The sequence below is a fragment of the Mercenaria mercenaria genome, chromosome 14, assembly GCF_021730395.1.
Source record: "Mercenaria mercenaria strain notata chromosome 14, MADL_Memer_1, whole genome shotgun sequence".
NCBI lineage: Eukaryota > Metazoa > Mollusca > Bivalvia > Venerida > Veneridae > Mercenaria > Mercenaria mercenaria.
The window spans coordinates 30,953,904-30,981,483 of record NC_069374.1 but is presented as its reverse complement, the minus strand read 5'-3'; the positions used below and the strand labels follow the sequence as shown (position 1 = coordinate 30,981,483).

The 27,580-nt window shown below is 32.9% G+C and overlaps 1 protein-coding gene across 2 annotated transcripts; it reads right to left on the bottom strand.

Annotated features, from left to right (window-relative positions):
• Nucleotides 1-5,507: 5,507 nt before the first annotated feature.
• On the bottom strand, nucleotides 5,508-9,328 carry LOC123528192 (keratin-associated protein 19-2-like). Of its 2 annotated transcripts, XM_053522755.1 has the most exons (5): nucleotides 9,179-9,328; nucleotides 6,932-7,078; nucleotides 6,543-6,563; nucleotides 6,340-6,497; nucleotides 5,508-6,036 (listed from the first exon to the last, which is right to left on the bottom strand). In XM_053522755.1, the coding sequence occupies exons 1-4, from the start codon at nucleotides 9,249-9,251 to the stop codon at nucleotides 6,343-6,345; spliced, it is 396 nt and encodes a 131-aa protein (XP_053378730.1). In that variant the 5' UTR covers nucleotides 9,252-9,328; the 3' UTR covers nucleotides 5,508-6,036; nucleotides 6,340-6,342. The 2 variants fall into 2 exon arrangements, with proteins under 2 accessions (XP_053378730.1, XP_045163859.2); XM_045307924.2 differs by having other exon boundaries at nucleotides 6,340-6,563.
• Between the last annotated feature and the right edge of the window lie 18,252 nt (nucleotides 9,329-27,580).

The window sequence follows — 27,580 nt, the reverse complement described above, 5'->3', positions numbered from 1 at the left end:
CCTTGCCAACGGTGTAAACTGAGGGTCATCACATTCTTACGAAAATTACTTAAATAAAGTATTCACAGTCCTCATAAAACCCCTACGTATGTGACACTAAGTTGCAAGAATCAGTCACTGATGCCTAGTCACTGTCTTAACAAATAACATAAAATCGAAAACAAATATATGTGTAATAAGGGTATTACAGTTTTCTCGTTTATGGTAGAATGCGCAACCCTTCATTTTTTAACGGACTGTTGTAAAATTTTAACAGATATTTCCAAGAGTGTTTTTATTCTCAACATCTCTGCTGTATATCTTCAGGAAAAATGTATCTATTTATGTCCCTGATATTTTCCAACAAGACCACTAACGTCATCTTTTCAAGACTGCGCAAAATGACATGCCTGACTTCGAATCACTTGCCATACACCGACGTAGGTTCGAGCCTCATTCAGAGCGTTGAATTATTAATGTTAGCAAGCTTTTACATCTTTATCCTAGATCTAGACTGGATGTGGGGCCTTAACTCAAACCCGGGTGTTAGATATAGAACAAGTCTGCGTATTGGTGGTGGTATAATTGATTTGTTTTTGTAATGTTATGGGTGTGACTTTCCGATCAAACTTGTCTAAAACTCCAAATTTTGAACACGTTATTAAAATGTTAGATTGATGTTACAAAAATGTTTTATATAACCTTTCGTTCGATATATGCAATGTAGCTATATGTAATTTAACAGAAATTAATTTTGTTTGACAACAGTGTCTACTCTATATTTTTTAAAATGCTGCCGTTTTTTAGTTATTAAAGATTTTTTCTGTTCTGTGTTTGATTTCTTCTGAAAGTCTGAATTTTATGCCCGTAGTATTTTACATATATTAACAGAACAGAACAGAACAGAACAGAACATAGGTTTATTCTGATTTAAGCATGTACAGCTTATCATCAATAATACAAACATATTTCAATATTACACAAGTATGCAAATGGCAGGAGTTGCATACTCTCCCTATTGAGCTAAGCGTGCGGGATGCATACTCACTAAAAACGGTGCGTGTCCTAATGGTCTTACAGGTGATTTTATATCAGCTTAAAGAGAACGATTTGTACGTTTCCAAACAGCAGAACAGGATAATGTAATCATAGTTTTCAGGTGTGCTTAAACATAAAGTCTCAGGGAATTCCAACTTAAAGACTGGTCCGAAAAAAACTACAGCGAGCGCCTTTAAAGTCTAACCTCCGACTGAACTATTCTTTATAACAAGTGAGTCTGAACAGTCATGTTACACAAAATTTGTTACAAAAGTAAACCTCATTGCAGTGCTGTCTTGACCTATGGGTATTTTACATGGCATAGTTTTACACAAAATACATAGCAACAGTAAAATATATTGACAATGAGATAGAAAACACACCGCATCGGAGTTGTCAACTTAAAAAAAACAACACGGGTCGTAAACTAGTTTACTGTAGTTTACTGTATCAACAAAGCCACACTTTTAATGTCCACTAAGTTCTAATTTTATAGGAAAGTGTAAATAAACGCAAATCACTGAATGCAAACTGTGTATTGTCCGTAAGTATTGACCTGGCACTCATGAATATTCCGTATGTTTCCGTAAATTAATTTTCGGTGTACGAACCCAAACAATGATATAGCAATTGAAAAGCCAATTATATACCATCACGTATCATGTGCAGATATAGCTGTGCGAACAAAGCGTTTTGCCACTAATCTCAGGGTTGAGTGTTCGAGTCCTCTGTCTGACCAAATTGTTTGTTTTTTTATGATTTTATCTGTAAAAGACGGAAACTTGTCACACTTATGTTTTATCAACGAAATGCTCTACTATCGATTACCATTCTTCTACGTACATAAAACCGTTCTACAAAATGTCGTTTAAAATCTTCAGGACCGGACAAGCATTCATTCATTCAACGGACAATTCAAAGAACTATTGCTAGCGATACAAAATGCAATGTTTCATAAAAAATATATAATCATAGATACAAATACAAACACAAGGAATTATATTTTAAAAATGGTTAGAAAAGAATTCGAACCCATGGTAACGTGTTTTCAAGTCGGAGAGCCTACCACTACACCACTGTGCCGTTGGTTCTCTAAATTGTTTTTTTTTGATAAATCTAGATATTTCAGGACACGAATATCACGTGAAATAACGAAAACGCCCGAAAATATTGGTGAAGATTAATGAGTGCCAGGTCAATACTTACGGACAATAAATAAGGAAATGCTTATGTAAATGAAACCTACTGATGATTAGTCAAATTCGCATGCAACTTTACAAAAACGTGATGTATGGCAATCAGGCTTTTCGTACATGGAACTTTTCCCGTCATAATAAGGGAAGCTAAAAATAGAATCGTGATGTATGGCAATCGGGACTTTAGTACGCGAAACTATTTTCACGTCAAGGTTAAGGAAGCTAAAGACCACGTCAGAATCGTAATGGCAGTCAGGACTTAGTACACAAAACTCTTTTTCCCGTCAAGTTAAGGGAAGCTAAAAATCAGAACTGTGGTGTATGGCAATCAGGGACAAAGTACACAAAACTCCTTTCACGTCAAGTTTAGGAAAGCTAAATATAAAAATCGAGTATAGCAATCAGAAACTATTTTCCCCATCAAGTTTTTGGAAGCTAATACCAGAGTCGTGCTAGCAATTCAGGGCTACAGTGCACGATTTTTACCCGTCAAGGTAAGGGAGGCAAAAAAAAAAAGACTAGAGGGTGATGTATGGCAATCACGGCTTTAGTACACAAAACACTTTTCACATCAAGTTTAGGGAAGCTTAAAACCAGAATCGTGATGAGTTTGAAATTGAAGATTTTTTAAAGTAAATTTTACTAGAGCATCAAGATCAAATTCCAGCTGAGACTGAAAGTCCATTGAAAATAACCGTTAACTTAAAATTAGGGCTGGGACGATTTCAAAATTTTGAAACCGGTTAATCGTCTGTTTGAAATCGAATCGAACCGGTTAATCGGCCGCCATATTAAAAATGCTGTTTCCTTTCCTGACGACCATATCAAGGTACTTACAGCTGACTTCATTAGAAACTTACCGACTTTATCGTTTGCAAGCAGTATGACAATTGATAAGTCATATTTTGGTGTATTTTATTTCAAATATATCACGACATGCAAATTCAAGACTATCGATTATGTTCAAGTTGATGTGTTTTAGCGGAAATATACTGTGGATCTATGTGCTGGTCAAAGAAATGTATAAAGATAAAGTACAACTCGTGATGTTTATTTTTTGAGAGCGATTAGCGGTTTTGCAAAATTGAAATCGGTTTCACCTAGTAATCGAATCGGATCCGATTAACCGAGTAATCGCCCCAGTCCTACTTAAAATATGATTTTAAACATGCAATTAAGGCAAAAGTAACAATGTTTTATGAACATGAGGCCTGGACCTTGATGGCAATCGGGTTTTGTCTACACACGGTATACTTACCGTCAAGATGAGGGAAGCTGGTACGCTGACTGCTTTTAAAAGGCTGCTAAAAGCCATGGAATGAAAGTACATTTTCACTGATTCAACAAACACGTGTCATCAAAAAAAAAATCTATACATTATTTGATTGATGTAAATGTTCATGATAAATGAAAATCACGATGAATTGAGGTTTCATATATTTACTGGTTCAACAAATAACGTGTCATAAATAGTACAATATACTTTTTGTGATAATAAATGTCCGTTATGAATGTTAATTGTGCATCCAACAATTGATAGAGGTTCTTAAATACACCATATGGTGTATAGACTTATATGTGCTTTTGTGATGAATTACTACTAATAAAATTACCTTTCAATTGGCATTTCTTGTTTTATTTAAGTATAACATGATAGATGTGATCGAAGAAATATTTACATATCTGATGGCCATAATCTTTTTGTTCAAAGCATATCGATTTTTTATCAAGTAATAGATTACTATCAAAATCTCAACGTGATTGGAGTAGTTTCAGCCAATAAGGTCCATCGTTTTGACACCTCTGCAAATGTTTCTCCATTTACTGCTTATTTTGATATTTCTATGTTTTTGCTGAGTTTAACGGCACGCTGACACAATTATAGGTCATATGCCGACTTATTTTGATATATTTCCACATTATTCCTTATAATGCAATGTGCACGTTATTGTTATATCATTGTTGTTTATCGTTCATCACAATATTCTTAATTTTTATGAAGCATTCCTACGTGAAAGTCTGTTATTACAAGTCATACAGTATTATTCACAACTACTATACCTCACGTGTGCAATTTGTCGAATAAATACATGAAAAAGAAGATACAATACTATTATAAAATGTTTTAATTATGTGTGCGATATTTCCCAAGGATTCGAGAGGAAATGTCTCAAAATGAAGTACGTTTCTAAAATATTCCCTTTTAGCTCGATTATACGAAGTTTATGGAGAGCTTTCCTACTCGCAGCGCAGCCTGGTTAAAGTTTAGATGCAGTTTCGCCATATCTTTGAAGGTTTGCTTTAAACTTGATATAGATGTATTCAATGGATTTTAAATGCTCTGCATTTACCCGACATGCAAAGACTTTATGAATTTTAATACTTTGTACTCATATTTGAAATTCAAGGCATACAATTTCAGCATTTTGAAAGAAAACTTCTTCAGGGTTCCAATCTTTAGTTGCTGTATCATTTAAAACACGTTTGCATGACATGTGATTGTTTCAATATTCATTTTTATTCTCTCTGAAAAACCGTTATGGTACCACTTCATTTTTTTCCTTATTCAACATTACAGTTTTAATTAATAAGTTATTATCAATGTCACAGTCTTTTTGACGTATCTTTGGCTTTAAGTTATTTATTGCTGTCTTTATTGTATTCATTCACTGGTTTCGGAACGTTCCGCATCTACATGACTTCCTGCAAATTGAGCAACTTGATGAGTTTTGGACATTGCTTTCATATCTCAAGGCTTACAACTGCAGCACCTCGCAGAAAAGCGCCTTTACCTTCATCAATGTTTCAAAGAGGTTTGTGTGACAGTCACTTCTTCTAATTTCCAGATTTTTTTGTTCTTTATTCGGCCTTCCTTATTCATTAATCAATAATTTCGATCTTACATGTTCGTATTGTAATCTTTTATGTTTGTTTTATGCCATGTTAGGCTTTTAACCGGGAGAAAGGACAGTTTTCACATTGCTTTTACAAAGCAATCTCCAAACAGGGAATAAATTCTATATTCTTTATTTCAAAAGGAATAAGGAAAAAGCCTCCTTGTCCTGTTTTCAGACATAGTGTACTACAACAATATATACATTTCGTGTAGGAAAAAAGCTGTTGTATGAAATCTTATTTTAGGTAGAATTCACTGCATGGTTTTATAGGGATATTATAACAGCTTGATCTGGGATGCTGTATTCGACTCGAGCGAATATAAATAATTGCCAGGCCGGATCACACGAGCCACGAAAATGCCAAGTGTGATTCGAATTGATAATAACAAAAACTGAGTGGAGTTTTTTTGTTTTATTTATGGTATTGTGTCAGGTCATGCCTATTACATGAAATGTACGGTAAGATAAAATACAAAAGGTACGATACGGATTTGTTCCTGCCTGTTCGTATTTACATGTGAAATACAATCCGTATTTTTAACAAATTATATATAGGTTTACAATAAAGTCCTTTATCATGTGTTTATGCGTATAATGAATTTGGTTTTGTATATTGGTTTATCATAATTATATAATAATCCATCAATATCAGAATTTGTAACAATATGTTTTCTTTACAGAATTGATTGTGCTGAAACTCTCTCAGTTTAATTAAGTTTATAGTTTAAGAAGAACGAATTAAAATCTATGACACATGTTTCACAGCTCATTTGCATTAAAATGAAAACAAAAACAGCATTTCACGCTAGAATACAGAACTTTTATTACTGTATGGAAAACATTTACATGTAAATATTCGTCGATTCTAATGATTTAAACGTATGCGGTCGTCATTTATCAGTTTGAAGAGTCGTTCTTGGGACATTCTGAAAGCGAAAGAAAGATATAAATATTACCAATGTCGCTGATGTAACAAACGCAAAGTATCGCATCAAATTAATCAAACACCAATTTATGACTACTTTGCTTTAAATTCTTTAAAGGCTTTCGCTCGATACTAAATTGATGTTTCACGCAGCTAGAATTTAACGAAATCTAATAAAAATAGTTTTAATAGGGTTGAACTGCTGGAAACACTCGAGTAATGCACGTTTTCTAACTGTGTACAAATTCAAATTTGCAAATTAGTTCCATTTATAAGAAATAAGAGAAATAAGAATACAACAAACCGCTTAGCCTTTCTTGCCACCATAACCTCCGTAGCCGCCATAACCTCCATAGCCTCCGTAGCCTCCGTAGCCGTAGCCTCCGTAGCCTCCATAACCACCATAGCCTCCGTAGCCACCATAACCTCCATAACCTCCATAGCCTCCGTAGCCGCCATAACCTCCATAACCTCCATAGCCTCCATAGCCTCCGTAGCCGCCATAACCTCCGTAGCCGCCGTAGCCTCCTAGTAATGTAAGATATACGTTTCTGTAATCTCGTTTCCAGAAATGAGTTGTCTTTTTTGACGTATGAAAAATTACCTATGCCAGTTTGTCGAGAAAGCAGCATATATACTGACTCCATGATATTTTTTTAAAATATTGTTCAAAACTGACTGATGGAATACAGAGAAGTAGGTTTCAGCCAAATTGAACAGTGTGGTTTTATCGATTTGCTTCGGAAACCAATTGCCTCATTCGGCAATCCGACTTTCAAATTTAGTATCGGTCGTTTAGATTGCTCTATAGCCGGTACGAATATATCAGTTTTTGAAACCAAGACTGATATTCAAATACTGACAACTTCCATTTTGTATCCATTATATATACAAACCGTATCCACCGCCGTATCCGCCGCCGTATCCTCCATATCCCCATCTCCTACAGCAGACCACCCTTCTTGGCCATTTCTTTCCACACCAACCCCTCATTTTCTCCCATTTGAAACAAAACTTGGCGCATCGACATTGTTTACCCCAAGCTGAAAAATATTCAGAAGTTTACTACAGTGTGTATTTACATAACATACAACTTCATAAAAATCTTTAAAAAAAATTACAAAATATACATGAACCATCCAACAGTATAGGGGCAAACAGTTTCAGTTATGCATACAGAATCGTTTTGAAACTGAGTCCTTAAGCTAGTTAGAATTTGTAATAATCCTAGTCAGTGAGACAAAATGGAAAACAAGAAACAACAAATCACTAATTTATCCAAACCATACAAATATAATTGATTAATCCCTTGATTAGAATATCGTCGTTAACTCGTGTAATGCATCAATGTTTTGCCCGAGGTGGGGGGGGGGGGGTACACGGGTACACGGGACTTTAGACAGAAGACGCTTCCGGTTATGCAGGATTTTGACACGCGGAGCAATCCCGTGTCCCGCCCGTGTCCCGGGAAATAGGCGTAATTGGATTTTAGATTCCAGAAGAAGGGACGCACTAAATAGCTGCGCTTCTTTTTTTCAAAATAACTTAAATGTCAATCATAGGTCTGTCATGTGATTTCAGCAAACAAGTGCGATGAAAGTATGAACAATACCACTAAATCTCTAAATAGAAAACAACAACAACAAAAAAAAACTAGAATTGAATCCGCCAATATGGGACTACCAATTTTATTTGCCTGTTTAGTACCTGTTTACCTATATTAAAAGGAAACTTTTTTGTAAGGTAGTGCTAGTTTCATTTTAAATCTTCCATAATGCATGAAAAAGTACAAGGTTTTAGCTTAATACTAATAGTGTTTAATGTCTAATGGCATTTTCAGTAACGTATGTCAATACGTCAGATAACCCAAGCATCTCCTAAGGACTTTGACCCAGGGTCGTGAATTAGACAACAACTCTTACTAATTGTCTAATTCCACATGGGAAGCTTGCTGCCCCCTCCATGGTGATAGGCATACATTGTTAAAAAGATCCGCAGTGATAAAGCATACATTATTAAAATATTATAAGCAAAAACAGTGATGTTTCAACAGTATGAGATTAGTTCTTAAAGTTTTACCTTGCCGTCTCGTCAAACCATTGACAAGATAAATATATATTACCAAAACTTATTATGTTCCTTTAGATATCTTAGCAACAATTTTCTTATTACTAGCAGTGTTCTTAAACGTATGAAAAAAATATGTTTAAAAATGTTGAAATTGCAGTAAAAATCGAGTTATGCTGTGATAACATAATATGCTTTTATACTTTAGTGACTTTTCAATAACTAAGAAGTCGTAAGAAGTGAATAAAATGATATCATAACACAACTTGACATTATAACTGAAACACTCCCCCTCGACCCCACCCACTAAAAATGTTTCAAGTTTAATTTCTTATCAAGAACATGTGATTCTATACGTGTGAAAATATGTCATAAGCGTGCTATTGATAATATAAAGAACATTGACAAAATATGCGTCGATGGAAGTCCTAAAAATTAAGGTAGTTCAACACGTTTGATAAAGCGGAAGTAATGGCATAACGCCATTTATCAGTAAAACTTTGAATAAATCCCCGAACCGGTGCATTGACACGAAACAAATGGAAACCTCGTTTTGATTGATAAAAATTTTCTATTCTTTTTGAGAAAAACGATATCAACAATATAGACACGTGAAATAAAACAAAGGTAAATAACGTTTGTTTAAAAAAAAAATCAAATATGCTAAGAAAAGTCGACAAACAAAAGGTGGGATCATGTGCTTAATTATTTTCTAGGCTGGTTAAAACGTGTGGAAACCAAAGAAGTTTTTATAATAAGAGTATATGAGAAATCACAATTTTGATGATTTGTTTGCATATAGATAAAATAAACATTGATCCCACAGTTGTAAATGTACATTTTTGAAATAAAATGTATAGGTCCGTTTGTTATATTTGAGGTATTTGCCAAAGGTTAAAAAGATCCGCAAGCTTATATTTATGTTAAAAAATAATATGAACATGTAAATTTACCTTAAGTGTGTTCATATAACTAATGTTGAGAAACACAAAGATATTCGAGCAGAAATAGGAAATTAAAAAATAATTTCACATAAAAATACATTGTTTAATACAATTTTACAAAGTGTGACTTACCTTCAGTGCTTTCAATTAGAAGAGCCCCAACAATGCAGGCAACCAAAATCACCGAGATGCTTCTGGTATTCATGGTTGATCAGACGCTTGTTTCACTGACTGAAGCTGGAGTGTAAAGATGGTCTATTTATATCATTTGGGACCCGGACATTTTGACTGATCGGACGTGACATACATATTCATGGTGGCTATAAAAGAAAATTGAAAGTGTCTAATTTATCACAATTTTCAAAAAAACTGTAACATTTATGACTATGTAATTTCTTATTGACCATTTGTGAATGATTAATTGATGAGTTGAGTGATTGTAGTATATTATTTTACTACTGTTTGATTTATTTAATCCATAAAACCAACTGAAGCATTTTCCCAAAAGTGCAAATAAAAAAAAATGACTTCTTTGTTAAGCTTGTCGCCATGTACGCAGGCAGTGTCATCAGTGTCTTACATAGCACTTCGCAATATCTGGGCGGGCGACGTCATCAATGTTCACAATATCTCGGTGGGCGACACACACTTAACTGCTACGAGGGTGGTTAAAAAATAACGTAGACCTTTAGTGTCAGAAGACGTATATTGCGTAAATGACTCTTTTCGAAATGGCGAAACTCCTGACTGTATGATCAGAATCGCGTATAATAATCTAGCATTCTCATTAGATAAAAGATGGCCACGTGGCAACCCCCTATATTTCTGTGAGAGGTCAGTAGATTTTCCTGTCGTTCTAAGCTTAAAACAAATGGTCGATAAAACAAATCAATTATAGGGTTTATTAGGGACCTTCCATTTGGGGATATATATAGATATAAACATGTAGGGTCAGTATAATAAATATGGAGACTGGGCTAACGCCGACCCCCCCCCCCCCCCCCCCCCCCCCCACCCCTAACCCAATTTATCATTATGACCCCAAATATTTCCATGTAGGGTTACTTAACAAACCGATAAATTAATAATATATATTTGATTTGCCAGCGACTGAAGTTATGTTGAAGACTTTATCCTTCGTAATATAACTAATAATTAAATAACCTTAAACAACCGTTATTTTAGACGTCGCAAATCTTCATCCTACTTTTGCAAAAAAAGTATATCACATCATTTTAATGAAAGAGGATGTGACGGTAATGTTCTTGGACACACTGCTAAGCCTACGATGCGATGACCGGACAGATGGAAGACTATGACAATTAGCTATATAATCCTAAAACTAGTGGTGTTGTCACTCACATTCTTCATTTAGGTTTGTTTCTATTTGTTACTTCTGTGTTTAATTATATTATTCATTTGCTAACGGTTTCTCTAATTGCAATAAGTTTGGTTTTTGTCATGGTGCGACTCAAATGGTATATTGGGATTGATTGTTTACAACCTTATCAGTCATACATCATATGATGTGTTGTTGGTTGGTTTTAGTACCTTTATAAATTCTTTGCTGCATTATTTACATTATTACCAATTTTTTTTTTTTGACATTTAATATGAGCAAAATACGACATGTGGTATAATTAACGACACTTTTTTTGAAGCTGTACATCAATTAAATCTTTATGATATCATTAAATACATTATTCATGCACTTTTAAATTAGGCAAAAAAAAAGACATATAGTATCATTAATGACAAAATTTTTGTTGACTCACTAAATAGATGAACGCTTAATTTATCTTCATGAAAAAAATACTTTCAGTCTGCATTTTTTTCAAGTTCCTGGAAAGAATTAAATTGTAAGTTTAAGCTCTTGTTGTTGCACATTTAAAAATGTTTTAAACAATCAAATCATTACAAAAAGCGTATTTATCAAATACTGTGATGTATCGTTTCTAACTTAGGCTATTCCTACACGCGTTTTCCCCAAGATTTTATTCATAATACAAGAATTTAACGAAATTTCTCTTTCGTTATCTTTTTATGATGATGATGATGATGATGATGATGATGATGATGTTAATGATAATTATACCGCATTTATATAGCACGCTTTGCGGGCGTATGTATACACGTCCAAAAATGTTTAATAGTAGACTACGAAAGACTATCAACAGATATAAATGTAAAATTAAAGACATAAACCATATAAAACCCTTAAAAATAAGACTAAACGGTCAATTTGTGAATTGTTGTTACATACTTGCTAGAACAGATATTTAGAACAGTTAGTATATGGGCATTTCTAACCCATAGTGTAGGCAAAGCTTTAGTTACAAAATATCAACACCCACGACTTCGCAACAACGGTGTTCTCAACATATTGTAGTGTTAGGAGTATCACTTCAAGTGTTCCCAAATTTAGGGAACCGATAATTCACAAGGATTTGGGTGGCATGTTTGGTCAAGTACCGTGCTCCGAGATTCCGCAGCAGGGCGTCGGCGTATAAATATTGCAGCTGACCATGCTGTTTCCATTAGTTAAATGTACATGTTTTTCACTTTAAGAAAACAGGACCGATCAGTGTTGTACACTATACTTGATCAGCACAGGTGCATATAACGTAACATCAGCAATCTTCAATAAGTTTGTTTGTTTGTTTGGGGTTAATGCCGTTTTTCAACAGTATTTCAGTCATGTAACGGTGGGCAGTTAACTTAACCAGTGTTTCTGGATTCTGTAGCAGTACAAACCTGTTCTCCGCAAGTAACTAAGTAGTGGTCCTTAAGCTTTGACTGTGACTCAGTTCAGTGGTTCAGTGATAGCACTGTCCGAGTACTATTTTAAAACAAGGGTCGCGTTGGGTTTATTCACCGCTTTTTACGTGAAGTCACTTTTGGATAAAAGTCTTGTGTGTAAGTGTTTTGCACCGGGCACGCTAGTAAAATCCTGAAATTGGAATGTACTATTCTCTAACTAAATGTTTTAAACAGTCGTCAGGACGAGTCGTGCATATGGGTAATTGGTATACGACTATATGTAAGCTACAATATATACCATGTAACTATGTCATGTTTATTATTAAACAGTTAAGTTTTACACGTTTATAAAATGGCTAGTCATGGTGAAAACATTTTGCCGATTATTTACATTTTTATTCAAATATTGCGAGCATTTTTGACTCGACCAAGGAGGAACCTTTTAAGAAGATGTTTACCTATTATTTGTCCATTATCTTTGTAAAAATTGAAAAAAAAAAGTTTAATTTATCTTGTTTTTTAGTTTTTGAAAGCCTTTGTTTTGATATCTAGATTGTGTAATAAGTCGTTTTGGAAGAATCTTTAGTAACAGCTTGACTAAGTTATAGAGGAAATCAACAGTTTCTTCTTCATAATTCAATTATATTGGCAATGCGGTCTTTTTCCTATTATTTAATATACGAATTGCACTCTTTTGTTAGGGGTCATAACTCCAAACTTTATCACGTTAATAAAATCCTTTTGAAAGCGTAGAGTGTTGGTTATAGTACTCTTCTGAATTTTGAAGATATATTAAAATGGAAGAAAATAGTTTTCGTTTTAGTAAACTGGTATATTTGTAATGTTTTATAAGAATCCAGTTTCAAACTGAGTCGAAACTAAAATCATATTCTAACATTTTTAAGATTTTCTTTTATATAAACAAAAAAGGATTTTACAGTGTATTGTCTTGTCGATTAAAACACGTTTCCCAAAATGACCTACTTTTGGATATTCCGGTTTACTCCATCTATTTACGCCTAAAAGGATTTTAGATTAGTATCCCTTCCTGGTGTAATTCGAACGAGTTAGAATGGAAATAGATCTTAGTTTTGCGTGCTTTGATGGCAAATAAAACACACTTTTTTTCGTTCAGATGCGTCGTAATTAATCATTCGGCCTGAGTGATTAGATTACTACGCATCTGAACTCAATACCGTGTTTTATTTGCCAACAAAGCACGAAGAACTAAAATCTATTTTCCAAAGAATATTTTCCTGTCCAGTATTATTGTCATCTAGGACCGTAGATAATTCAAGTTATTAAGTATAATCAACATATTATGCTACACAATTGTGGTAATTAAAACATTAGCTCTTTCTAAGATAAATCACCTTATTATGAGTTTACCTAATCCAAGTATAATTCTCATAAAAAACTCATTTTTTTCTTCAAATTTCTATGGTCTTTTGGTCCGGACAAAATAAAACGCAATGCCATAATGAATTCTAATGAATACGGAGGATTGCGAATGATAAATCTTGAAGTTTTCATGTCAGCATTAAAGATCCCATTGCTCAGAAGATATACGAATAATAACTCTAAGAACTTCAATATTGTTAGATATTTATAACCATTCCTTAATAATTTGACCAAATTTGGTTGCAATTTTTGTAAAATCAACATGAAAACAGTTAAGAATAATTTTTGAAAATATGTTTCCGTGGGATTTTTAAACTAAATACAAAACATCATAGGTCCTCCTTGAAAATGCATGTTAAGTGTTTATTGATAGGTCAAAACCTGCCACTCCAGCACTGAACTGCTTGTCGTAATAATGTACCAACAGTTTAAGATCTGGGATTAATTGTTTTTGACCTGAACATTAGGGGAATAATAAGTTAAAACACTAGACAAAAGTAAATCAAGTACTTTAAGACGTTGTACTATTATTTGTTATGCACAGGTTAATGATCACTACTTTTGTCTATGACGGGTTTTAAGACAATAATGTTCTACAGATCTATACATTTCGAAACAAGAGCTGTCTCCATAGGATGACACATGCCCCCGATGGCACTTTGAATGAATAGTTATGGCCGATGTTAGAGTTTAGGACCTTTGACCTACGGACCTGGGTCTTGCGCGCGACATGTCGTCTTACTGTGCCACACATTCATGCGTAGTTATTTTAAAATCCATGCATGAATGACAAAGATATGGACCGGACATGCCCATCAATGCACTATCATGAAATATGACCTTTAACGTCTAAGTGTGACCTTGACCTTTGAGCTACAGACCTGTGTCTTGCGCGCGACACACATTTATGCGAAGTTACTTGAAAATCCATCCATGGATGACAAAGATATGGACCGGACACGCCCATCAATGCACTATCATGAAAAATGACCTTTAACGTCTAAGTGTGACCTTGACCTTTGAGCTACGGACCTGGGTCTTGCGCGCGACACGTCGTCTTACTGTGGTACACATTCATGCCAAGTTATTTGAAAATCCATCAATGGATGACAAAGATATGGACCGGACACGAAAATAGCGGACAGACCGACAGACAGACGGTTCAAAAACTATATGCCTCCCTTCGGGGGCATAAAAAAACTCTTTTGTATACTATATGCACAAACTACCTTTTTTCAGGTATGGTCTTTCTGAGCTTGTATCTTTTTGTTTTTCCCATTCTTTTCTTTTTATGAACTGGGTTATTAGGGGCAGTAAATCTGAATTGGAATTTCTGTTATTGAAATGAACGATATTATTCTGGACAGGTCTCCCTTAAAAAATACTAACAAGGTCTCAAGAATTATCTCCCTTATAAAGCTTCTTTGTAGTCTTGTGACTTACCACTTTTCGATCTAATTATAAGATTACTTTTAATAGTATTAGGAAACGAGTGCCATATCCGTTAATAAAATGCGATGTTTCGTCAGTTGGACATTTATAGCACTTTTTAAGTTACCAGAATATGGTATTTACTTACGGGAAAGACCAATCAAACATTTGCAGTTTTAAAAATCTGTTTTTCAAAAGCAACAATGACATTCTTATACTTTTATTTAAACCATTATTCTATGAAAATGTTAAGATACTCGGGAAATACTATAAAAACCATTTTGAAAACGTAACATTAACCCCTGCTGTTTGATCATGGTGAGCTTTTATGACCCTTGAGATGTCCGTCGTCCGATTGTCCACAAATACTTTTATGAACTTCTCCTTAGTCACTACGCCAATTTCAATCAATTCCTTGGTTGTACACTTTCAGATTCCTTTAAATCTAGGCCAATAAACAAAACGAAACTCTATAAAATCGTCTCTATAGAAATCGTTGGAGTTATTGATGTACTAACTGAGTTCTCATATACCATAGAGCAGATAGATATTTAGTAATTAACGTAGAATCAGCAATGAATTGAGCTTTATATGGGACAGTTCATTTTGTAATACCTGTATAGTAAATGCGTCATATATTGATAATATTGTTTAAAACTTTGTCTACAATAGCTAATTCGTATGGAACTTAGATATAATTTTCGCTAAATTTCGAAGTGAGAACTTGGGTTTAGGAGCTAACTAGGAAGGGTTTGATTAGTAGAATTTGAATTTAATGCGAGTTTTTATAATTAAAAGCATTCTTTTATTTTTATTAAATTATTCTTTTTAAATTTAGTAAGAGTTTGTGAATCTACATTTTCAATCATCAATAGAAAGAGTTATTTTAGAGAGACATATTGCACAGTTAATACACGAAGGAATTCTTTATCAATAATTTTAGAATTATAACAGTATTAAAAGACTCTTTCCTATAACAAATGACAGGAGCATTAAGCTATGTCTAAATACGAGAAATTTTATTTTATTAAAGAATGCTTTTAAATGATTACGGTACAGTTTACTAAGGAGCTTACAAAACATGACATTGTTTTAATACTATTTTTTTGATCAAGTCAAAATAAATATATGTGACCAAAGTCAAAGATATATAAAGTTAATTAAGATAATGTATAGCAAATGTTACTAAAATGAATCAAGAAGTCATTGATTTTTGTTTTTTTTATTCAGATGATAACAGATAGATAAACCAAACTGACACTTGTCAATGTTAACAATTTATATGAAATTTGTATGAATATGAAGAAAAGAGCTTATTAATAACGTAGATATCATGCTACATGTACATGTATATAGTATATTATTAAGTTACTATAACTTGACAAAGCAGAAATACACATATCTCAAAGTGTCGAGTATTTTTCTGCAGCAGTACACGAATTTGCAACACAGATAAATTGTCCATTACCCCAGCTTAAACTCGGAGAAAATTTTTCGTACTCATGCCGGTTTGATTAATTATGACTAGAAGTAGTGTGTTTTCTTTGGACTTGTATGATTGCGATGTGACTGAAAATAGCACCTAAGACTAGAAACAAACCAAGAAAATTATGTAATTTACACATTTGCTGCCAGAGAGATGATGTTAGTCTGGGAGTCAATCCTCGTTGATACCCGTTCTACTTGTATAGAGAAACAGCTATTGGTATCTCCAGCATTGAGTTAATCGTGTTTGAATGTTGTTATTGCAACTCTTGCTTTTGAACTGTAGTAAGCAGATCTGAAGGCTGATAGTCTCAGAAAGATAACTTATACATGTAGTTTGATAGTCTGGAACCACTGTCTTAAGTCCGTAGCGTTGTACTCGCTGCTTGTAAAATTTTAGTCTCCAAGTTACTACGTATAGACTTATTGCCTTAACTGTATACAAGTTCGAACTCAATTTTGACATATAGATTTAACCGTTCTCTTTCCCTCTGCCTTGTTCTGTGTCTAACTGGTTGGTACGTAGGATATTTTGAACATTGGACATTTTAATATATTTCATGCTCATATCTCGATCGATTAATAATAGGATAATATGAAATAAAGTGAGATCTTGTTGTAATGCGACAACTGAACACATTTTATCAAATGCCATTTTAATTGTTGTTCAAATAGGAGATGATATTGGAATCTCGAGCCCAGGCCTGGTGCAAGCCTTAAGTGATCTTGATCTAATTTAATCAAGGGATGATACTAGCCTTTTAGGTCAAGACCAGGAGTATGGTATTGATAGACTTGAACTTCTTACCAAGGTTAGGGTCATAGCCAAATTTATCTGTTTAGTTAATCCGACTAAAGACTAGTTATCATATGTCATTGCTACCGTGAAATATTTATGCGGCAATAGAGTCAAAGTTTGTAAAAGTTTCTTGCGTATCAATATTCGCATCTGTAAAAATTAAAATATTTCTATTTAAATAAGCTTGACACCTGTTACCGTTAATATTTTCTTGTACAACTTTTTAATATAAAGAAAATAGCTTTACCACAGGTAAAACTATTTCCACTATAAAGGTCCGGGATAAGATCCATATTCTCCTCAAAATACGGTAAATGTTGTCAAATACATATGCCAAAAGTTTTGATAATCATTGCGCATAAGTGTAATGAATCAATTGATTCTAAATGTGGATATACTAATGTCAAATTATTCAGTCTCATGTTTACTTCAAAACTGACCTTCCCTTCAAAGGTCATTAACCTGTTAGTAAGGCCTAAAAAATAATTTGTTTCCGGTAAAATGCTAAAAAAATTAGGTCGGATTTTTTTTCTTAAGTGAGACTTTTCGGAAATTATTAAAATGTAAACAAACACTTTTTAATTTACTTCTCCACAAAAATTAAACGTTTTGTTGCTTCATTAAAAATATTCTAATAATATTTTGAGCGTAAATAACTGGGTAATCGACCATGTTTTTTGGTCTAAATTAACATTCTGTATTTGATAAAATAAGTACCTGATTTTCTAAAAATTACCTTTATACACTTCTATTATATCTTTAAGGTAAAAATTAATGAAGCAGATTTATGGGTTACAGTTAGCCATCAAAGATGATTTTGTAGTTTTCTTCTGGTTTTCGTTCAAGAAGGGCAACAACCTTAATATTTTGATCGTGCTATCTCAAGCTCAAGCAAAGGTCCTGTCATTGTTACACTTGAGCTTTTGTATCGTGACAGGGTTGAAGTCGTAGCACTTATGACTGATGAACATAATCGTAGTCCAGATTCATTTTTGTTTACTTAAAATGATTAAAAATATTTATCCTCTCACTGAAATATTGAATGTCATAATTATATAATATAGATGAAGTTGTTTTACTAAGTTTAATATTCACATTAGCTGAAAGACTGATACTTTCAATAACATCTGTTTCAATTAGGGTTTGACAGCTTTTTCTATGAATATTCAACTGTTGCAATGATTGTATATGAAGGAAATATATTTACAGTTAATAAACACCAACTACCAAGTAGAACGAAAAGTGAATTTAAAAGAAACTATGCTTGAATGCAGTTAGCAATGACGCATTTGTGTCATTGCAGTTTTTTGTTGTCTTTCAGGCTTGGTGCTAGTCTTTTCCTGTATTTGCATTTTTTTTGCATCCATCTGGTCAGGAGCTGATGTTAATAGTTAAGGCAGATGCCCTGATGACAGTAGCCAATGAGTTATACATTATACTATTCTCTTGTCTGTCAGGCATAGGCTTATACTTGTATTCAGGCATGAATATTTTGTAAATGTTCATTTTTTTGTAAGTTCTCCGGTATATAATAAACCTTATGCAGCTTAAGAAGCTTGTACGTGTTACGTTAGGAACTTATATTTGCGTCTACAGCAGGGAACACATTTTTGGTGGTGTGGTCAGAATATGTTGAGTCAAACAAAGTTTGTGTCTTTCTTATTTTTTTTGTATGAACATAATGTTTTATTGACAAGATAGGTAAACAGCACTTATAATTTCTTACACACACTAAGTTATCAAACTGATGTGTGAGTTAGTGGCTTTAAATGATTATGGCTCAAACAACATGTTTTAATGGTATATTTTTCTATGTTAAAACTTTATTGATCAGATCAGAATAAATTATTAGTCATTGTTTTTTTTTTGGGGGTCTAAGTTAGCAGGCTGATGTCGACAGCTGAGTACCCAACTCTTGTTAATGGCGTTGTCTTTAATCTACACACACCAGAGTCCGTATTCAGAAAGATTCAAAGTCTGAATCGTATTCCCAAGCAAGGCAACTATTTAAGTCGCCATAATTTTGCTTATAGGACATTTATACTTATGTTTAAAAAACAACAAAAAAAAAAAAACAAAAACAAAAAACAAACAACAACAATGAGGCAAAAGGAAATGTAAGATTTTTAAAGTATAAATTTCAGACTTTAAAACTTCGATGAATACGGACCCAGATATATTGTTCATATATTTTACAACAGGAAAACATAACAATGCATAAAAGTTGCATTAAAGATATGTACAATTTTGGTCATTTTACTATTGGGCTAAACGTGGAAAGCAAACCCATGCTTGCATTATCAGCCCTGGTGGAGTTTTATAGGAACTTTTTGGCGGTCTTTCGTGTTTATATTCGGGTTAGCTACGGGTCTTCGTGATACTTAACTAACAGTCGAATCAAATGATAGACAAAGTTTCAATAAATCCAATATCTTTCAGATATAAGTTACTACGTTAAGAAATGTAGTTTTTATTTTCATAGCGATCAACGCCCGGTAAAGAAACAACAAATGTTCGGCAACTTTTGTTTTATTTTAAATTTCATATACATTTCAAAATTTTCTGTGAAGAGAATTGTCTACATGGTTCTCCGATTTCATTAGATGTTGCCAGTATTTCCAGTGCTGAAAAAGAATTTAAAAGAAAGTCCTAAAGAGAAATTCAATGGAGTATTCAAAATGTCATTAAAATAATCATTAGAACCTCAGTATGTGCTAGTTATTCAAGAGTGTCACCAAAATGTAAACGTTTCCTTAAACATTCCTATACAATAAATTTTTTTGATAACATAGACAGCAGACCCAATTCTCCATTCTACATTTATTTATCAGCAATAGGAGGCAAGAGGATGGATTAAAAGGGTTACAAAAGTGTGAATTGATTTTGATTTACGGATTGCAGTAATGTTGTGTAAGAATTTATTTTCACTGTACTGTTTTCTTCCAGTTATCTTATCGAGTAACATATGGGGAACGTAATGTATAATACTGATACTCGATCTAAATATTGCTTTTGGTAAACGCAAAGATATTGAGTTAATCATTTACATAATTACTTAAATATAAAATATCAAACTTTTCAATATATATGTTGCATTTTTTTACAGGAATAATTATAAATCAAGACAAAACTAACCTTACTATGTTCATTTCTTGTTTACTCATATTTCTTACAACAACATTTTGTACGTTCGCATTTATTTACATACTCTGGTAGGCACAGATATTCTTTAACAAAGGCCTCCTGCACACATTCACATTTCAAACCATTTGCATCTACTGAAAGTGTAACATTTTACTTTTTAATTTGTTTAAATGCATTTAAATGCATTTTATGGCGTATTCAATTTAGTGGACAGGTGCTGCTGTTTGTAAATGTACTTTAACAACATAAAATACAAACTCATTTGGAAAGCTATTAACACTTAAAATTGCCTGAAAATCAAATTTACAGTTGCTCGTCCATACTTTGTTTGTGTGTGAAAATGATGTCCATTCACTTTTGGTAAAGAAACTACTGTTTTGTTTTGCGAAAATGATGCATAGACTTGAAAAGATCGTTTTCGTAAAATGTTGCTGTGCACAGTACCGAAACATGGAAGCATACGAGACGTTTTTAGATTCCTGAATAATCTATAAAACCTTCTTCCCTTGCTTGTTTGTTTTACACACAATTGTCATTCACTTCTTTAAATGTCTTTTAATATTTTTCAGTGACTGATACTTTCTCTTTGGAAAGATTTGTAAATGGTTTTCTTTGTCAAATGGTTGCAGAAATATATCTTAAAGTTTTCATGTCTTATATAAAGTTAATATGGATATTTATTGCACATTCAAAACAGCGTGTTAAATAGAAGTTTTCCAAAAGTAAAATAAGAAATATTTTCCTATCTATATTTAAAAGTACATTCTGTATCAGTGTTTCATATAAAAAGATGTAACTTGACACTTACCTGTATGTATTATATATGAGAATTTTCAAGTAAACGTCATTTTTTTAAGTGCATGTGCATATATACTTGCTTCTATGCCTCGTTGAACCTCATGGGTTAAGATTGTTATAGGCCTATATCTTTAACAATACCGCTAAAAGTCTGAAACTCTCTGTTTGCAAATATAAGACTTTAAAGATTCATTTGTCAGATCTGTCGATTAATACCATAAATAAATCAGTCTGACATCTGTTTCTGCTAATAAATGATCTTGTTAATTCAAGAGGATCTGGAGAACATGTAAATTTGATGAGTCCTAGAATGTCTTTCACAGATTTAGCAACAGTGCAATATCAGAATCGTTTTGCAAAGACACATATTGATGGCAGTTAAATCTGCACTGCCGATTTATGTTTATAAAACACAAATGTACTACAATTTAATTTTTATCAAACTTAGAAACCAGTATAGACATGTCATTGAAGGTGCCACTGCTCAGAACATACAAAGACATTTTAGAATCACTTTTCTGAGGTACTTGTACATATAGATAGTTTTCACATCTTCATGTCGATTGAATCTATATACAAATGTACATATTTTAATGATCTGTCTGACATATGTCGTCTAAGCAAATGAACATATTATAAACAGCTCAAACCTTGGGAAACTTGGAAGGGTCGGAATCAGTGTTAACATGTTGCCAAAACAAAATTAAATTTGGCAGCTTGAGCTGAACTTGAGATTGCTGTTTAGTGTTTACGAAGTTTTTGCAGCTAGCTGCCGAGAAAGCGACTCTCCTATCCTGGCTCGAGCAAAAACAATGTCATGGGATGATATTTGCGTGTCAAATGGAAGAGGCAATGTTGCGCTTACATCCATTTCTAGCTTTTTTGGTCACACCAATAACATATACAGCTTAGATAGGGCCCAAACCCGAATAAAAATGTTTTGATTTTTTTTTTTTTTTTTTCGTGAGGCCATTTCCTGTGTATATATGTTATAATGTTTTACCATTTAACGGAAACAAGACTGGTAAATACAATTGTAGTGTGATTTTGATATTGATTGTGTTTTGATATAGTCAGGTGACTGGAAAGATAAACATGATCAATATATAAAAATAAATAAATAAATAAGCTCTTCATATGTTACCATAAAATATGAATTATATTAATACCTAGTATCTATAGTCTATTAATTTAAACATATACTATACTAGTATGATATTTGCTTGTTTCGGAATCTTTCATGAGTAATCACAAGATGTGATATTTTCACGGGTAGCTATTAGTGAAAATGTTAGATATGGTGTTCAAGCGAAAAATACTTTGATTTTACATGTAAAACAAACAAATTTTCTGTTTATTTCATGTTTTGACTTCATTTTATAATTTCTTACCAGTGAAAAATATATTTGATATTTTTCAATGTGGAAATACCAAATATATTTCACTCTGATATTTCGATAATTCACTGAAAAACATGCAATAAAGTGCTTTCAGAAATACATGTAATTGAGAACGGTTACATTTTACAAATGAAATACATTTAATATGGTCAATCAATAGGAACCTCAAAATTATCAGTTGGTCCAATCAGGCAAAGGCAACCCTATAAACGATAATCTCAAAAAATTGAAAGTAAGGTAACTTGGATATAAAGATAAAAAAGGTAAATATTTTCATCGAGCTAAAACACATTACACAATGCTGAAAGAAATTAATTAAACGGAGAGCAGACAGTGTAAAACAAATTTTGGAGAAACCTTTATTGTCAAGGAGAAAGCTCTTTAGAGGGTTATGAAAGATATTGTGCTTGTAGTTGGTTTACCCTTGATGATGTTCAGATTTATCTTTTTGATTCTTTGGCGCCTGTTAATAGATTAACTTATATATTAAGTTATAAAAATAGGATACTTAATAAATTTATATAATGCCCTAACTTTACGAAATGAAAAGTTAGTGCACAGTATTTTTGTAAACACCAACCCAACATGTTTGTGTGTGTAAACATCAGTGTGCATTAAGAACCGTACACACTTATGCTTATATTTACAGCTAAGTATAGGAACAAGTTTTCGGTGTGTCCTTCGAATGACCTGGTGTAAGCAGCTTTAGGCAGACAGCTAGCCTAGAGTTGACATCCCTCGGTGAGTTTTTGTTGGTTTCCTCGAACATGTTCTTTAAAAATGAGACTTATTTAGAAGATAAATTTTAAAGCTTTTATTACATCGAAATAATTTGTCATACATATGTTACCATTTAAAGTCGTGGTGTCTACATCAATAAAATAAAACGTTAGAAAAAATAATAAAAAACAAGGAGTCGAACATGAAGAAAACTGAAAACTGTTAAAGGTGTAAAAAATACCCGTCTACACAATCTTTAACGTCCAATTTCAAGAATGATAAATCAAATCAACGCTGTTGTTATTTCTATTCAAATGATTTTACATAAAACGTGATCGTCTGATGAAATTGTGTTAAATAGCCTACCAATCTCGTTATTTATAACAAATTTGCAAAAAAATATGTGAAATGCATAATTGCGTTAGACAATGAAACATACAAAAAAATTAAAAATAGTCCTGGCGTCTAGAGACTCATTTACAACAACTTTATTGTCAAACCTCAAACAAAAAATGTTTCATTTTTCATAAATTATTTTGAAAAATTATTGCAATCACTCTAAACAAACAAAAGTCATCACTTTTATGGTTTATTACAGACTGTTCGTCAATCAGTGAACGAAATATTTTAGAATTGATTTTGCTCAAATACTAAATGCAAAACTTACATAGAACGATATGTATTTAGAAACAGAAATGCATTTATTCAGCGTTCTTCCGATTAAGAAACACACAGGTATCAGTGGCATTCAAAAAATGATATAAAAAGCGCCAGCAAATGCATTCATGTTTTAACACTTTGACGTGGTGACTCCATTCTTCCTGTATTCAAAGGAATATCTCTCTCTCTCTCTCTCTCTCTCTCTCATTAGCACTTGCTCCGATTAAGTTACAGTGAAAGAAAAGAAAAAAAAGAGAAAAAAGGAAAAAAGAAAAAACCCGCCTTAAAATGTATTAATCGTTTTATAGTTTTGAATTCAGAATTTAGGAAAAAAGATGTGTTTGCTTTGAGACTGCTTCCATGTACCAGATGTTACTTCAATGAAAAAAAAAAACCCAACATGAATTGCTTTTACTTATGAACATCTTTTAGATTTTCTGTCAAGTTGTTTACTGCTTTAAACTGTTCTTTAACCCTTACCCTGTTAAATTTCTATAATGAACTTGTCCATTTTTCAATTAACTGTTAAAAGGAGTGCATACCAAAATGTTACTGACTGAATGGCGAACAGTTCAGATCGTGATCAGACTGCACGGATGTGCAGTCTGATCATGATCTGCTCTGGTCACAAGGGCAGTATCAATCGTGTTTAGCATGATAAAGTATCATGCTATTTAATTTCACAAGTCGGCTTGGAACCGTTTATAAGTAGCTCTGTCATATTAACAAAAAATGTAAACTGGCTTGGTTCGAACTAAAAGAAGTATGTGCATGAAGTAAAATGTATGTAAAATAAACATCATGTACCTGTTATATGTCAACTGCCTACTTCTGACTGATGATATGTTAGCTCTAATCAGTTGTAAAAATGTCAATATTCCAAACATCCGCCTGGTATCATATATGCAATTTAAAACTTTTTTTATAAATTACCGTTTTGTGAAAAGTACAATTTACTTTTTTTTCGCTTCATCTTAATAATAATAAAAGTATTACAAGGTACTGCAATAAAACCGAACTACTGGAAACTTTGTTACTAACCGGCGTAATTACGTAAAACTATTAAAATTAGGATTATTCAAATATCTTGCTGCAATATATTCTGTACAAATGTAATGAAAATCTTGGTTAATTATTTATTGCAAAACTATTTTATATTTTAGTACAGGTTAAAACAACATCAAACACTATTATACAAAGCTTGTTTATGCATGATTGATTGTTTCAACTTCTTACCTAAAGCACCTGATATGTTTACTTTCGTTTTGAATTGTAGATGCTAGAAGTAACCGGAAACGGTGTCAGTCTTGAAGCATAATGAAACTTTTTGCATTCTTTTAGTATGCAGAAGCAACGGTTGTGTTGGCGTTTCTTGTAAATAAATATATGCAAATATGCAAATATCTGCGTCTATCCGGAAACATGTCGTTAAACCTAAACTAAGCCAAAATGTACGTCCGTAAGAATGACCGTAATTTGTGTTTATAATTTTGTCGGTTATTTCTTTCTTCTTTTTAGAGAGCGCTACATTATGACTATAAGATATGTTGCAGTTACTCCCCTTACCTTGCTCGACTGCATGTTATAGGCATCAATACTAATATAAATTAAATGTTCAAATTTTTATTTTGCACACACTTAACAACGGCGCCATACTTACGGATTAAAGTGTAAATTATACCTATATGTAATCACATTTTTTTCTCTCTCTCTTTTTTTATGACATTCAATTAGAAATACTTTGTTTAAATTTCAGTACAAGAGCAGAATTTTATAACATTTCATTATGTCGCGCTGCTGTGCGCGAGGGTTTTGTACCACATTTCGTTGTGTCGTCTTGGCGCCCGGGCTGACGCGCCATGACGAAAAGTTTGAAATGTTTGTGTGTCGTTTTGGCACGCGCGCCGACGCGAAACAAAACGTTACTAACAATGCGATATAACGACATATTATTTATTTGCGATGGCGTTTCTGTTTATTTCGCAAGAAATAAATTTAAGAATTAAATGCTATTTGTGTGTCTTTATAAAGGTATAAACCACACACGGACTGTATGCAAATCCATGAATCGCACAACAACACACAAGTATACATATATAATTAACAAATGATCAAGGCCTTCGAGTGGTTTGTTATTAAATTATCACGGTTCAGAATTCAGATGCTCAGGAATTGAATCATGAGGGCGTTAGCCAAAGTGGTTTAATATCTAACATCTAAACGATGAAATGTGGTAAATTAGACGACAAACCACAAGAATGCCTTGATTGTTTTCATTCTTACGTGTTCACTGAAATATTTTGAAAAAAATTATGCTGGGCTTCATTGGTTCAAGTAGAAAAGAGCCGGACGCCATGCGGCAAATCGACGTCATAATTTAGATTATGACGTCTAATGTTCTCTTACCCGTCCGCGCGCCAACCGTTGTTTATCGCAAAATATACAGAGCTTGAAATTCTTCTATCAAATTGAGCCATGTTAGAATGTACAATCAGAAGATTAACGATCCTGTCAGCGATTTTACAATGATAGTCGTATTTTACATGCAAGAAACGTATATGTGTCCCTGCTAACGTTACGGTTTTTTTTATCGTTCTACGTAAAAGTAAATTATATAGTTTATTGTAAAAGAAGGTAATAAAGTGTTCAAATTACGCACGATAGTGTAAAGCTACGAAAATGTGTTACCTTTGCTCGTTCGAAATACATTTCAATAATGTTATGACAGGTAAACATTTTACAGCTGTCAGAACAATACACTTAATGGTTTTTTTGGCGTCTTCGGTCACATTAAATACAGATTTAGTATCGTCTATAAGATATTAAAAATACCAATGATCTTTTATCATTTTGAAAAATGTATTGCAATTACCTTTATAATAATTGCACTCTCATTATTTCGGTGTTTTATTACATAATTACTTGTCCATTATTTTGAAAACAAAAACGTTCTGTCTATCAGTATATTCTTAACACTAACATTACTGAGAAGGTGAGCAAAAAGAAGTTAAACAAGAAGAAACATAAATACTAATAAGAAGAATCCTGTTAATTACATGCTTTTCAGTGAACTATCGAAATATTACAGTAAAATATATCAGGTATTTCACTGAAAATATCAAACATATTTTTCACTAGGAAGAAACTAAAAATGGTAAATTTAGTAAAAACGTGAAATAAAAAGAAAATGTGTTTGTTTTACATGTAAGATCGAAATATATTCCGTGAAGACAATAATTTACATTTTCACTCACGGCTGCAACACTCGTGAAGAAAATGCATATGCTGTTCTCTCGGTGAAATATATTTTGATCTTACACTGAAACAAACAAATATCCTCTAATAGATTTATTCATTTCACGACTATATATACTTCTTTATTAATGTTTAAAGGGAACAAATCCTCACTGACTATAAATAAACATGTCCTTGACACGTTTATCTCCCTTAATGACTTCAGTTTGGTTCGTTACAAGTGACACGTGAGGATAGCTATTCAGTTAAAATTAAAACAAGCTCCTTTTGATTTTAAAGTTTCATATTTGTTTACCTGGATAACCACTGCGTAGTTGACTGCTTCACAGAACGTCAGTAGCATTTAATATAATTAAAATAAGTGCAATTTGAATGGAATTACGGCTACCCAACCTGATTTACTCTGTAAATCTTAAGTCTTTACTTGCCACATTCGAACGTTTGTAATGTATTTACTCAGTAATAATAATATCATTTGCACAGAAGCACAGAATGCAACCCAGCAGAATAAAAGCGGATTCGTTTTAACTGAGTTTGTTCATGAGAGGTAATGGAAAATGCAACATCCCTAACGCCCCTGCTCCTAGTACTAGCTTAAGCAGAATATTATTACATAGATATAAACGGACTCCAACCTGATTTACTCTGTAAATCTTAAGTCTTTACTTGCCACATTCGAAC